Source organism: Oratosquilla oratoria, chromosome 41 (genome assembly GCF_046742065.1).
Source record: "Oratosquilla oratoria isolate Oo_2021 chromosome 41, ASM4674206v1, whole genome shotgun sequence".
NCBI lineage: Eukaryota > Metazoa > Arthropoda > Malacostraca > Stomatopoda > Squillidae > Oratosquilla > Oratosquilla oratoria.
Genome location: NC_134817.1, coordinates 27724942 through 27740891, shown reverse-complemented (window position 1 = coordinate 27740891; position 15950 = coordinate 27724942). Strand labels below are relative to the sequence as shown.

The 15950-nt window shown below is 41.1% G+C and overlaps 1 protein-coding gene across 5 annotated transcripts in view; it reads left to right on the top strand.

Annotated features, from left to right (window-relative positions):
* The window catches only part of rasp (protein-cysteine N-palmitoyltransferase Rasp), a 39205-nt gene extending 26993 nt beyond the window's left edge, over positions 1–12212 (top strand). For all 5 annotated transcript variants that reach the window (XM_076178335.1, XM_076178333.1, XM_076178336.1 and 2 more), the window contains 3 exons: positions 166–370; positions 7100–7244; positions 7563–12212. In XM_076178335.1, the coding sequence (XP_076034450.1) occupies positions 166–370; positions 7100–7244; positions 7563–7672 (460 nt within the window). In that variant the 3' untranslated portion in view covers positions 7673–12212. The remainder of the gene's footprint in view (positions 1–165; positions 371–7099; positions 7245–7562) is intronic.
* Positions 12213–15950: the final 3738 nt, after the last annotated feature.

The window sequence follows — 15950 nt, the reverse complement described above, 5'->3', positions numbered from 1 at the left end:
GGAGGGACACTGAATGGGTGTGAAATGAGTAGGGTGGATATTTGATTTGATTTGGCCATATGTAGGGAAAAGACCTTTTGATATGTATGTGCCATCTGTTTGAGATCAGTCTGATAGATGGATGTGTACAAAATTGGCTCATATATGTTCCTGTTGCTGTTGCAGACATATATACATTCCATGGATAAGCTGGGAGCCAGGGAGTATGATGAGGCAAATCCAGGGAACAGTTCTAGTCTTCACTTTCATTTACGTCTGGCATGGTGTCACTGCTCCCATATTTTGGTGGGCAGCCATTAACTGTGGAGGAGTCGTCATTGAAAAAGTGGCTCAGAAAGTGAAGAACATGCCAGCAGTCATAGAATGGGAGGTAAGACCAGTGAGAAAGATTATGGCCTTACTTTATATCTGACAATGAAAAAAATTGAAGTTGAATACTATCTATATACCAAAGGATTTTTCCCTCTTATAAGGGAGGTAGCTAACTCAAAAGGCACATACCCACTACCACACATTTCATTCCCACAGCCCCATGGAGTAGTGGTCTCAGAGGGGAACCAATGACATTTATGATTCAAGTCATCAGTGAATGCTAAGAATGATAGAAGTAAATTTGCCCATATCATAGATATATACCAAAAGCTCTCTTCTTCCTATGCAGGGGTTGATTAAGTCGAAGCACACACCCAATCAATCAGTTGGTGCATTGTCCCATATCTTTTTCAAGAGATCCACAGCTCCCAGGTAACCAGTAACAGCCACCAGATTGGCTCCATAAGTCATTCATGGGAAAAAAAAAATTGTTGTCTGGATGTAGTTAGGGTGCTGTAGCGTAGGATGAGTTTTTTTTATATGTATCTTTCGTGTGATGGTTGCTGGAGAAAGTGGATAGTTTCAAGTATTTGGGGTTGCATGTGGCAGGAAAGGGAGGAGTGGAGGTGGAGGTAGAATGCAGATTGAGAGAAGCAAGTAAATGCTTTGGGGGATTAATAAGTGTCATAAGAAATAGGCAGTTGGGAATGGATACAAAGAGAAGATTGTATAAAGGGGTGATTGTGCCAATGATTCTGTATAGGGAAAAGACTTGGAATTTAAAAGAGGCAGCGATGTGATTAAGATGAAATATCCTGAGAAGTATGGTAGGGGTTACAAGTTTGGATAGAATGAGAATTAAGTAAGTGAGGAGGAGAGCAGAGATGGAAAAGGATATGGCAGATAGGGCTGATGAAAGAGTATTGGGATGGTTTGGGCATATGGAAAAAATGAGTGAAGAAAGATAGTAAAAGAGGTGTGAAAGGCAGAGGTGGAGGAGTGAACTTGAGGGGACGACCGAGGATGAGATGGATGGATGTTGTGAAAGGGGCTTTGAGCAAGAGGGGAATCTCTGTTGAGTAAAGAAGGGAGAAGGCAGGAGATAGGGATGAGTGGAGAAAGGTTGTGTATAGATGTTAGTGTAATGCAAGGAAAGGAGGGGATGGGGGACTGGGGAGAATAGGGAGTGGTATGTGTGAATGATATTTTGACACAGCCCAAAGGGGATTTCTCCCCATCTTCTATTTTCCACACGAGGCAATGGAGAAGAAGGTTGTCAATTAAGTGAAGTGGCCTTGCTGTGGATGTGCTGTGTCTTGCTGCATTGGTTCTGACCCAGAGCAGTGGTAAGATATAGGAATGACCCTTCATCCATGAGGAGGGAGGAAAAGGTGGTGGATGGGAGTGGGTACATGCCTTTTGACTTGGCTACCTCCTTTATATATATATATATATATATATTTTTTTTTCTTTTCTTTTTTCTGGTCTTCTGGTACTTTCATACAAGGGTAGAAGGTGCTTCTTCAGAGGATAGGCATTGAACTAGCTTTGGCTATTTGTGCATTGTTTGTTAAAGGCAGACAGGCAGGGCAAGGTGTAAAAAGATGTACAGTTGCTTATGAAGCTGTGCTACCATCACCCATTTTTGTGTCCACTTAAGGGTTTTGAATTCAGGGATTTGAACTCAGGTACTCACACTACACAGTCTACCCATGCCTCCAATAATGTGTACAGAGTGTGTGGATGGAGTCATTACTTGTATGTTCTTTGCAGAGGCTTTGTCAACCATATTATTGTTACTATTATTATTATTATTTATTCATGTATTTTATTATTATTATTCACCGTCTGGGGTATTGGCTGCATGTTATTGTGGCAAAGTAGCATGCAGTTGATACTTTAGGGTCTATATGGGGTGCCCCTATGGACCAGAGCCACACATCATTTTGTCTGTGATAGAGGAAAACTCTGTTCATAGAGAAATGATGACACTTTTAAACTACAACTGTCCCTCTGTTATGCTGTCCCCCAATCCCTTGTTACTGTCCTGTACAATTTCTCTGAATATTCATTTCCTTTTTCGCCTACCTTCCCTGTGGTGGGGGAAAAGAATACTGCCACCAAGTATTCCACTTGGATCGAAAGAGGCGAGAAGAAAGGGACGGGGATTGGGACTAGGCATCCTTCTCCTTGTAGCCCCACAGGGGACATTCCTAAAAAAAGTAAAGGCATAAGAGGGTCTAGGAGTTTAACGACCAGCACCCTAAGGTTTGGGCCTTTTAATGTGCGTGGATGTGGTACAGATGAGAGTAAAAGGGAAGAGATAGGTAGTATGTTTGTGAGAAGAAAGATGGGTGTGTTGGCTTTGAGTGAAACTAAGTTGAAAGGGAAGGATGAGTATAAGTTTGGGAGTGTAAGTGGGAGGTTATCAGGGGTGAAGAGAGGGTGAGGGAGGGAAGGGGTGGCTATACTGGTAAGTGAAGAGATAGGTAAACATGTAGTGGAGTGGAAGGAGGTTTCCTCAAGGATTATGTGGATGAAGGTGAAACTGGGAAAGGAGATGTGGGTTTTTGTAATTGCATATGGGCCTGGCAGTGAGAAGAGTGTAGAAGAAAGGGAGGCGTTTTGGATAGATTTAACCTCTTCACTCTGGGGCACATCTCACGTCTGGCAGCATTAGCTGCCCGACGTGCGATGTTGGGTCATAATAATCGCATTATCAAAAATAAGGTCAGTGCTCAATCGTTCGTTCTCTTTCACCCGTGTATTTTGATAACCATACAAAATTGATGAAGCCAGTTTAGAGAGAATGGAAATTACATAGGTATGACTACAATAAATATAATCAAGATGGCGACATCGGCATCATCGAGTACCCACTTGCTCCTCATGCCGCCTAAGTAGCCGTCACAGTATGGAAGTGGTTAAATGAGCGCATAGAGGATTTAGGGAGAAATGTCAATGTAATAGTACTGGGAGACCTTAATGCTAGGGTAGGAAATGATCTAATTGATGGAGTGGTTGGGCAATGTGGAGTTCCAGGAAAGAATCGTAGTGGAGAGTTGTTGTTGTTGTTGTCATTCCCTAGACTGTCCGAGCAGTCCCGTCTCCCCAAGGAATGCCACAGCCGAAACTGGGTTTTCCCACAAATCCTTTATAGAGTGTATGTTGTGTTGTTTGCGTGCATGATTGTGTATAATGCAGTCTTCCATTATGTGTTGTATGGTATGGGGTGAAGTGTTACATCCTGGGCAGCTGTTCACAATGCAGTCATCCAGCCTCTTCTGGTAGCTTAGAAGTGCTGGGTGGTGGCCACACCGCAGTCTGGCCAAGTGGACTCTGTCCTTTCGTGGGAGAGAGGATTCAGAAGGGTGGATATCAGGGGGTCTGGCATGCAGCAGTGTGTTGTCTTTCAGTGTGTTAATGGAGCAGTGAGTGATATGATTATGAATATGTTTCCGGAGGCTGATATTTGGTGGTTGTGGAGGAAGAGAAGAGAGTATCTGTGTGAGATACAGGTCTTTGGGTGTTGTATTAATGTTTCTTGGTGTGTGTGGGTGTTCTGCTATGTAGTGCAGCAGGTGTGATGTGTTTGTGGTGGCTGCAGCAAGTGTTTGTGTGCCTCTCATGTTGAGGTGGTCCTTGACTTTGAGGACTTTTGTTTCATGGTGTAAATGGTCTGTAGGTGTTGTATTTGTGCAGCCTGTAATTGTTTTTAGGGCTTTGTTTTGTATGATTTGAAGGGTGTTGTGGTGTGTCTCACTGAGATTAGGAGCCCATGCAGGACTCTCATAATTCATCACTGAGCGTATGCATTGTTTGTATATTGTTGTATTAGTTTCTTTGTTTTGTCCAAATGTTGTTCCAGTGATTGACTTAAGTGTGTTAAGTCTAGGTGTGCATTTGTTTTTTATGTTTGTGATGTGTTGTTTGAAAGACATGGATGTTGATGGTGGAAATGTGTCTAGAAAGAGAGTTGATGATAGCAAATACAGTGTTTCGGAAGAAAGTCAAGCATAAGTACACATGGGAGAGGGTGGTGGAGGGAAGGGTGGTAGGGTGCTAATGGATTATGTAGTGGTAAATAGGATTATGATAGGAAGAGTTAAGGATGTACATGTGCTAAGGGGAGAGGGTGGGGGAATATCAGATCATTTTTTGGTGGAAGGTAAGTTAAGAGTGGAGGATAGATGGAGAAAGAGGAAAGGGACAAAAGGTAGGGAGGTGCTTAGAGTGAACTCTTTAAATGAAAAGGAAAAGGAGAAGGAGTACAAGAAGAAGCTGAAGGAGGAGTGGGAGGGAGTGAATGATAGAGTAGAGCTAGGAGAGGAGGAGGAATGGGGATGGTTCAAGGAGGGAGTCACAAAGTGTGCAAAGATGGTGTGTGGAACAAGGAGGACAGGAGGAAATAGAAGGAAGGGTAGTGAATGGTGGGATAAGGAAACAAAGAAGGTTGTAGAAGAGAAGAAGCGAGCTTTCACAGATTGGCTACAAAATAAGACGAGGGAGTCATATGAGAGGTACAAAGAAAAGAAAAGAGAAGTAAAGCAAAAAGTAAAGGAGGCAAAGAGGAGAGCAGATGTGAAATGGGGTAAGAGTATGACAGAAAATTTTGAAAGTAATAAAAAGATGTTTTGGAAAGAAATTAAGAGAGGAAGAGGAGGCGAATCAAGTAGAGAAGAAAAGGTAAAAGGTGCAGATGGAGAGATGATAATGGAAGAGAAGGCAGTAAGGGGAAGATGGGCAGAATATTTTAGGGAGTTGCTAAATGTGATGGAGGATAGGGAGGGAATGATAGCTGCAGTGGGAAATGCTAGGAAAATGACCGTGATGAGAGAGGAAAATGGAGGAGAAATAAGGAAAGATGAAGTGAAGGCAGTTGTTAAGATGATGAAAGCAGGTAAGGCACCTGGTCTGGATGGATGCCATGCAGAATGTCTAAAAAAAGGAGGTACAGTGATGGTGGACTGGCTGGTGAGGTTATTTAATGTTTGCTGGAGAGAGGGTAGAGTGCCGGAGGACTGTATAGTTCCACCTTACAAGGGAAAAGGGGACAAGTGTGAATGTAGTAGTTTCAGAGGGATTAGCTTGTTAAGTGTAGTTGGGAAGGCTTATGGGAGGATCTTGATTGAGAGGATTAGGAGAGGAACAGAGGGAGTAATTGGTGAGGAACAGTGTGGATTTAGGACAGGTAGAGGTTGTATAGATCACGTTTTTGTGGTAAGACAGATATGTGAGAAAGCTATAGGAAAGGGGAAGGATGTTTTTTGGGCTTTTATGGATCTGGAAAAGGCTTACGACAGGGTAGACAGAAAGGCACTGTGGGAGGTTTTGCGGATGTATGGGATAGGAGGAAAGTTTCTAAGAGCTGTCAAGAGTTTTTATGAGGGTAGTAGAGCTTGTGTCAGGATTAGAAATGGAGAGAGTGAGTGGTTCGAGGTAAAGGTGGGACTTTGTCAAGGATGCGTTATGTCGCCCTGGCTGTTCAACTTATACATGGATGGGGTAGTGCAAGAGGTAAATGCAAGGGTAGTGGATCAGGGATTGGAGATGGTTAAAGAAAATGGAGAAAAGTGGGAGGTGAGCCAACTGTTGTTTGCGGACAACACTGCGCTTGTGGCAGGATCAGAGGAGGGATTGAGGAAGTTGGTGACAGAGTTTGGGAGAGTGTGTGATAGAAGAAAGCTGAAGATAAATGTGGGTAAAAGTAAAGTGATGAGATGTACAAGGGGTGAAAGTGGTAGTAGACTGGAAGTGAGCATTAAGGGAGAGCGACTGGAGGAAGTGGATAGTTTTAGATACTCGGTGCAAATGTGGCAGGAAAAGGTGGAGTGAAGGTGGAGGTAGAATGTGTATTGAGAGAAACGAGTAAATGCCTTGGTGGATTAAAAAGTGTAATGAGGAATAGACATTTGGGAATGGATGCTAAGAGGAGACTGTATGAAGGAGTGATTGTGCCAACAGCACTGTATGGGGCAGAAACATGGAACATAAAAGAGGAAGAAAGGAGTTTGAATGTGTTTGAGATGAGGTGTCCGAGAAGTATGATGGGGGTTATTAGGCTAGATAGAGTGAGAAATGGGGAGGTGAGGAGGAGAACAGGGGTGGAAAGGGAGTTGGGAGATAGGGTTGATGAAATAGTATTAGGATGGAAAGAATGAGTGAAGAAAGACAAGTAAAAGAGGTATGGAAGGCAGATGTGAAGGGAGTGAACATGAGGGGACGTCCTAGGATGAGATGGATGGATGGGGTGAAGGGGGCTTTGGGGAAGAGGGAAATGTCTGTTGAGGAAGGATGGGAGAGGACAGAAGACGGGTGAATGGAGAATGGTTGTATATGGATGATGTTGTGATGCATGAGGTGGAATGGGCAGGGGGATGGGGGGTGAGGTAGTATGAGTGAGCAAAATTTGACGCAGCCCAAAGGGATTTCTCCCCGTCTTCTCCTTTTATACATTGGGGGGACGGAGAGGGGGGGGGTCGCCGATTTAATGAAGCGCCCTTGCTGTGGATGTGCTGTGTCTTGCGACACTGCCTCTGACCCAGGGCAGTGGACAAGGTGCAGGGATGACTCATCATCTGGGAGGTGCTAAGATAAGAGGGAGGGTGGAGAGGTGTGGAGTGTTTTCAGGGATGGAATGGGTGGGAATGATTTTATGCCTTTTCCTTTTTGGCTACCTCCTTTGCAAGGGGGAAAAAGCCTTGGTATATGTATGTATGTATTATTATTATTCTTTATTTATTTATTTTATTTTATTTATTATTATTATTATTTTTTTTTTTCATAGCGACATTGGCTCCCAGGAGCATGGCAGAGAAGAGCACATGGCATTGCAGCAGTGTGTTTATATGTTCCGTCCCTTGCTGCTCTCACCATTTTCTTAGCAGGACTGGAGAATGCAATCCTTGTAGCTCAGCGCATATTTATTTCAGGTGAGTTCTTTGTAGTATCATCAATCAATCTATCAATTCAGATTCTCTTCATCCTACCAACCAGTAATATAGAAACAGACTAACACTAATACACCACAGATAAGAATCCAGTATTTTTTCCCTAAGAGATCTATGGGAGGACCCAGTGACTTTTGCTTACTGCTTTGGGGCTATGGGTTTCCAGTCAGCAAAACTTAAAGCAATATTTATTATTACTGACAAATCCAATTTGTTCTTTACCTTCAATTTACATTAAAATTACATTATTGCTTCCTAATGTGAAAGTAACAACCTGATATACTCTTGTTTTTATAACAGGGTTCCCCACCACTACTTCAGCTACATTTTTCTTCATGTTTTGTCTTGGACAGTGCAGTATGGAACTACAAAATTATAAACTCAGGAGAAAGGAGAAGAAACAAGAATGATTTCTAGATGCTCCAGAATGTCAGTATGCATATTGGAGCTCAGTGATACATATATATTTTTTTCATATAATGTGTTTCATAGTTTTATGATGAAAAGGTGTGAACTTATAAAATTCACAGGTATGTGATACAGCTCATAATATTGGAGACTGCTCTAGCATTTACCTATCAAGTCACTGAAATCACATAAGCCAAGTGAATTTAGTTGGTAAAACAACACTTAGTAGTACTGTACTAGCACTTTAATTTTTTTTTTCTTCTTTTTTTACTTACATCACATTTTCTAGTCACGCTGAAGTCTTCCTTTAAGCCTGTGACCACATTTTCATGGCTACCTGGAAGTTCAAAAGAGGAATTATGAAAACGGCTTTTGAGAATCTCTTCCCTCATCTGTCACTCATGCATATTGTCATGTGCTTGCTTTCTCCAATTTTTCACTTTAATTTCAAATGAGGAAAGGCACCTGGATTGGATGGATGTCATGTGGGATGTCTTACAAAAGGTGAAATAGTAATAGTGTAGGGAGTGGTGAGATTGTTCAATGTATGTATAAAAGAAGGAAGTGTTGTGGTGGATCAGAGGAATGTATATACCGTATTTTCTGGCTTAAAATGTGCATCGGGTTATAATGCGCACCCATGCACTTCGTTATCTCAGTACACAGATAGCACGCACCAACGTATAACGCGCATGCCTGATCGCATTTGTCTATAATGCAGTTTTACCTCGGTATTTATATCATGTGAACGAGGTTACATGGAGAAGTATTTTTCATTGGCTAGAGCCACCACTGGGAAATCTGTTGATTTGTCACTAAATTAAGTGTCAGTTTAGGCCTCAATCAGGACACAACTAAGAAAAAGTCAGAACTACATGTACCGGTATATGACTCATGTTGTGTGTTGGTCCCTTATTACTTTGTAGCTTAAATAGTTTGTAGGAAATATAATATAAAAAAAGTTTATTGAAAGTAAAATATACAGAAAAATTTTGGGATTTTTACAGAAAATGTTCATTTTATATCTTAAGGAAATAATTCGTCTTTACCATTTTTTATTTAATACTGAAACAAACTACAGACTGTTTTGTTTTAGCTTTGAACCTGCAATGACAGTGGTGAAATAGGACAGTATCTCATCGAGGTGACATTTAGTTAATATAACTCCCGAAAGAGGGTGTTGTAGTCAGGTGTTTGACACGAGTTTATGAACGGCCACAACGGAATTTGTACCATACCTAAAGTGAAGCAACAAAGCCAACATAAAAATTCAAACTAGGATGCTGTGAACATGGGCAAATATCATGAATATTGATCATGTTTCATGGTGTTTAGGCCTATTTAAACATGAAAAATAAGATTCGATAGATACCTACCTACAGTATACCAAATATTTATATACGGTAACCCATGCTGGCGTATTCTTTCATGTCACCATGGCTGTTCTTCTTGTTCTCACGGAACGTCACGGAGAAGTGTGCCGTCCCGACTTTGTGACGGCCAACATCGTCACGTTGTTGTGAAAAAAATTACACACACAGCCGCAGAATTTTTATCGTAGGCCGTAGATAATGTGCACCACTGGATAACGCGCACCCCCCATTTTTAGGCCCTTCCAACGGAAAAAAGTCGCGCACTATACACCGGAAAATACGGTAGTCATGCTATGCAACAGAAAGGGAAGTGAGTGTGAATGTAGTCATTTCAGAGTGATGAACAAGTTCAGAATGGTCAGGAAGGTGTGTGGATATGTTTTATTGGACAGGATTGGGAGGGGAACAGAGAGTGAGAAAGCATTATGGGTTTAGGAGAGAAAAAGGATATACAAGCTCTGTCTGGGAAGTATCCAGCCATTATGAATATTTGCTTTTGGCTACCTCCCATGTAAGGGGGAAAAAAGCCTTTTGTATATGTAAGTATATATGTATGAATATTTGCAAAACTGGTTGTGTAATCCCAACAGAAGTTGGCGGACACCAACAGAAGACCCTACTGCGATTGTGTGAACAGCCATAGTCCCATGTGACAACTCAGTTACCAACCAGACACAGTTGAGTGAAGGTGTGTACTGTTTGACTGTTGCATTGACAACAACTGAGCAAGTAGATCAGTGAATCTGTGTCAAGTTTTGTTGCAAACTTGAATATTTGTCAGCAGAAACTATTTGAATGATTAAGAAGGCATTCCACAATGATTCAATGAGTGAAGCATAGATAAAGATGTGATTCAAGTGCTTCAAAGAATTCTGAGAATCTGTCCAAAGGGATCCACTTTCTGGTAGGCCTTCAACCAGTAGAACACCTGAAAATGTTGAATGTGTGAAGACTGCAATCAATGAAAATCGGTGATTGACAGTCTGAGAATTAGAAGATGATCTTGGTATCCCATAGACAAGTGTTTCAGAGATTTTGGCAGAAGATCTGGGAATGATACACATGGCGGCAAAATTTGTCCCGCATCTCCTGACCCATTCTTCACGTGTTGTGCAGGGATTTTTTGCAAAATATTCCATCACCCAGCTCATTCAGCCCCCTACAGCCCAGATCTAGCTCCCAGTGATTTCTAGATTTTCCCAAAGCTAAAATCACTGTTAAAAGGAAGATTTCAGTCCATAGACAAAATTAAAAAGAATGTGACAAGCCAGCTGATGAAGATCCCAGAAGAGGACTTTGCAAAATGTTTTGAAATGTGGAAGGGATGCTGGGAGAAGTGTGTGAGGTCCAAAGGAGACTACTTTGAAGGAGAGTAGGGTGCCATTGTCCTAGGTCAGTAGCATTTCTTGAAATCATAAATGGCTGGATACTTTCTGGACAGACCTTGTGTAGATCAGGTTTCTTGTGGTAAAACATGTAAGTATTCAGCTATATACAGCTGTATATATATATATATATATATATATATATATATATATATATATATATGCAAATAAATCACAAAACCACGTGATTCACAAAATGTGTAATAAAACCACTTGGAAAATAAAATGAAAGGTGACTAAATGTTTTTGTCTATTTTCCAAGTGGTTATATTACACATATAAATATATATATATATATATATATATATATATATATATATATATATATATTTCATAAGGGGAATCATAGGGTTGGTAGTGAAGCTTTAAGGAGCATATTACTTATAATCAATGGGGAGAAGTCTGTTGATAGTAGTCCCAAGTTTTTACATGAGTAGTAGGGCATATGTAAGGGCCTGGATTGGAGAGATGATTGTAGGGTTGTGTCATGGTTGTATGATGTCACTGTGGTTGTTTGAAGTGTACATGGATGGGATAGCATGGTAGGTAAACACAAGAATGGGTCAGAAGTTTAGAATTGGTAGGTGAGGATGAAAGGACAATGGAAGTAATTTAGTTATGTCCATATAACAAGTAGTGCTGGGAATGGTAAATAGAAAGTGTGATACATGAGAGGCTGTATGAAGTGGAGAGTTGTAAGTATTGTGGGCAGCATGTGGTGGTGATTGGAATAGTGGATATGGAGATAGACAGTAAAATAAGCAAGTAAATGCCTGGATGGAATAGAAAGTGAAATGAGAAATAGGTACTAGGAGATGAATGCAAAGAAGGTTGTACGAAGCAGTGATTATACCCACAACACTATATGAAGCAGAAATTTGGAATATAAAGGAACCAGAAAGAAAGAGATTAAAAGTTTTTGAGGTGAAGTATGTATAAGTGAGACAGAGGATGGAGATGGGAAGACTGTTAGATAGGGTAGATTAGATTGTGCTGAAGTGGCTTGGATTTATGGAAAGAATGAATGATGAGAGACTATCAAAGAGAGTAGAAAGCTGAAGTGAGCAGAGTGGACTTGAGAGAAAGACTGAAAATCAGATGGATAAGTGCACATGGAATTTCTGTTGAGCAAGGAAAAGTGAATACAAAAAGTAGGAGTGAATTGAGGGAGATTGTTAATAGATAAAGGGGTAATACAGTCCAAAGGGATGTTCTCCTCAGCTTCGTAGATTATTTTGAGTGGATGAGGAGGGAAGGAAAATCATGATATGATGAAGCTGTGGGAGTCAACCTCGTCTGGCTGTTGGGTCCTACTGTGGAATTGCACTGTAATAGGGAGAAGGCCACCCTTCATTCCTGAGATGCTAAGGTTGGAGGGGTGGTTGATTGCATTTCATTTGCATATGAAATAGATGTGTACTTTGACTCAGCTGTCCTCTTCACAAGAGGGAAAGGACTTTGTTTATGTGTGTGTGTGCTCTCTGTCTTGCTTCTTTCTGTCACTTTCCCTCTCTTTGTCCAAGTCTCTGTTGCTCTGTTTTTCTTTCTATCACTTTTCAAGTATTCCTTATTCAGATATGGTGCTTTGATAAAAATGTTTTTATACAATATTTGAGTGAAGATAACTGGTGCCATAGTTTATTGACTATGCTTGATGCCCAAATATATCTTTGTACTTGAAATATTCATTCTCATTATGTATAAGTAATGATCATCATTGCGTTAGATGATATGGACTACAGGATTTTTGTAGCCAGAAGAATGAATAAACTAGAATTTTCAAATTTACTCTTTTATTAAGCCTTTTCACCTTCAGTAAGAAAAATCAGCAATGTTTTTATTAACCAATCTGTTGCCTGCTACAGCCACTAGTTCAGCCCATAAATCATCAATGGAGAAAATTTATGTTGTTGTCTAAAAGGAGTGGGTGTAAGGCAGTGTAGTTTGAAGTGATCTGTGTCTTTTGTGAGTTTTTTGCAGTGGGTAGTTGGAGTCTGTTGCCAAACCAATTCTGTGTTGATACTCTTAAGGAGATAATGTTGCTTTTGTTTGGAACAGTTTACATCCATAGACACTATTTCTGTATGACAGTAGTGATTTACTGACAAAGTATTTATACATACATACCAGAGGCCCTTTTCCCTATTAGGGTGGTGACCAAGTCAAAGCACACACCCTCTACTATACATACACATCAAAACCCATTTAATGCCCCTTCCATCTCATCATCTCATGGGTGAAAAGTTCACAAGGGGCTGAGACTGTACATCCATCCACAATTATGGGAAATGATTCAAAGAGGCCTGATACGATTTTAAGAAATTTGAAGTCAGGTTAGTACTAAAAGGATGGTGCATATCTGTGAAAAATAAAGGTCAAATCACAAGCCACTCAAATGAGGTAATCAGCAGGTTATGGAAGCTAGTAGTGAAAGACAAATTCAAGAATATTTGCATCAAGAAAGATGCTACCAAGGAAGAGGGAGCAAAGACAGTGGAGGTTGTTAGTAAAGCCAACCATGAGAATGAGAAAAAGATGGAATATATATATATATAGGATGCTCACTGGCCAAGTGGGTTAGGGAGTTGTTACTTGTGATGAAGGTCCAGATGATGGCGATTGGAATTCTGATCGGGGTGAGTTGAACTAAGGGCATGGTTCATCAAATTCCACACTACAAAATCCACTGTAAGGGGTACCGTCCTAGCCTCCTGATAGGGAGGAGTTTGTGACATTAAACCAAATCATCATATATATATGTATATATATATATATATTTATATATATATACAGTATGCGCGGAAAGTAATGACGCTTTACGCTAAGCGTCATTACTTTTCACGGAAAGTCTTTGGCCCTCAAAAGTACCACCAAATGAAGCGCAGTATGAGCTGATGTTTTCTATGCGGCAACTGGCAACACTGTATGAGTGTGTGGCAGCGGTTTGTTTATCTCAGTAACACATGGTTCGTTGTGACGAGTGTTTGTATTTTTTTGGTCTCCTGCTTTTTTCCCTTTTTTGGGCTCGTGTAACCATCCAATTGTACCTCCTATATACCCCTTACTATGCCCAAACAAACCCTGGATAAGGACAAACGTATTGAAATAGTTGCATTATTCAAGGCGGACCATAAATTACCCGAAATATCGAGACTCGCAGGTGTTAAGCTACGTACAGTGCAGCGGTTGCTCAAGCAGTACCATGACTCTGGGGAGGCCTGTGTTCCTGCCTCTTTACCGAAGCCTGGTAGACCTCACAAGACTACATTTAGGACCAGAAAACTCATTGATAGGCAAGTAAGGAAGGATCCTCACTTAACTGCAAGACTTCTGAAAGAGAAGAACCTGAATCTCCTTGGTGATGTCTCTATCAGGTCGATCCAGCAGCTACCACACGATGACCTGAACTATAAAAGTTACCTTGCCCACACTACTTGGGTTACTCATCGGCAAGTTGTTAAACGTCTAAAATTTGCCAAGAAATATTCAACATGGACAGATGAACAGTGGAAAACAGTCTTCTGGAGTGACGAATCGACTTTCACAGTGACTGGCACCCCAGCAGCCAAGGTCTACCGCAAGCCTGGTGATGACCCCTTGAAACCTCGCTTCACGAACAAGGTCGTCAAGCACCCTGCCTCGCTTATGGTTTGGGCAGGATTTACGCATTATGGTGTTGGCAAGCTGGTTGTACTCCCTGCTAATGAAAAAGTAAATCAGTATAACTATCTGGAGTTATTGGCTGACTATCTTCCTGACTGTTTTGAGGAGACCAAGGCCGAGGTTTTTATGCAGGATGGAGCACCTGCTCACACGGCCAAACTTGTGACAGACTGGCTAAGAGATTGTGAAGTGAGTTATATTAAAGACTGACCAGGTAACAGTCCCAATATTAACCCGATGGAAAACCTTTGGGGTTTAATGAATAGAAAATTACGTGACAGGGACACCTCATCAGTGCCACGGTTGGAATCCGCTATTCGCCAGCTCTGGGCCTCCATTCCTGAAACAATCCTCCAGAACCTCCCTTGCACTATCAGTTCCAGGACATCTCCAGAAGGTGATACAGAGGAAGGGATATTCATTTTAACCAATTTCTATATGTAAGTACCATAATTTGCATTATTTCATATATTTTCACATGCAAACTAACCTTCACCTTCAGTTTACAGGTTTCATTAAGGGCGGCGTCATTATTTTCCGCGCATACTGTATACACAGGGTGTCCATAAAGTCTGGACACATAGGTAAGAATAGGTAAAAACTTAAAACATTTTATTTTTAATCTTTATTTTTATTCATATAACATCTTCAATATGTTTTCCATCATTTGCAATGCAAATATTAATGCGTTTTACAAAATTTTCATGAGCTTGGTGCAATAAAATTTTGTTACCCTCAATTTCAGCACATCGTCCCTGATTCACTGAGTCAAGTGCTTTAAGTCTGTTACTTTTACTGAGTACACTTTCTCCTTTAGCATACCCCAGAAAAAGAAATTTAAAAAATTATATTCATTTCACTATAAATAAAAGATAACCAATTATTCTATGTATCCAGGCTTTATGGACACCCTGTATATATATAAGGTGTTTGGGATAAATTTCATAATTTTTTTATCTTCGGTCATTTCAGACCCATTTGAAGGATTTAATAGCAGTAAAGTGCAATGGATAGCTGATTCTGTGTACTGTTGGTGGGTATGAGAGCTAGAGAGCATGGACGACTTAAAAGCACCGGAATATTGAAGAGAGTGACCTGCATCATGAAGATTTGTGCCAGATTTAAAAATTCAGAAATCTTAGCTGCAGCTCTGTGCTCCTTGAATACTGTGAAGGCCATGAGACATGAGCTGGAGATGTGGAAGCAGTGGCTAGCAGGAAGGATCATAGCAGGCGTTCTGACTCTGCACAACAAAATTCGTCGAGAAGCTGCAAAAAAGGTGCGGCAAGATCCAGGCAAGGCAGTGTGGACCTTGGTGATAGAGATGGGCATCGGAGGGGCAACTATGAAGAAAGCGCTGAACAAGGATCTTCTACTCTTCATACAAGAGGCACAAGGGCCAACTACTCACTGCTAAGGCCCAAGAGAACAGCCTTATGAAAGCCAAGAAACTCTTCAACAAGGTCAAACACCCCATTAAGCCAGGGACGCTCTGGTTCTTCTCAGATGAGAAGAATTTCTGCCAGGACCAGTTGCACAACACACAGAACAACAGGTGGCTAGCCTACAGTCCATACAAAGTCCCACTCTTCATGAAGACCAAGTTCCCTCAAACTATGATGGTCTTTGGGGTATATTTCCAATGAAGGTCACATCATGCCACCCCATATCTTTGAAGAGGGACTCAGACTCACTTCAGATGGCTATATTGAGTTGCTGTCCACTGTTGTCAAGCTCTGGGTGGAGAGGGTGGCTGCAGGAAGACCATATGTGTGGCAGCAGGACTCAGCTCCATGTCACACCCCTGGGAAAACCCAGAAGGGGCTGTCTGAAAACTTCTACAACTTCACCAGTCCCAA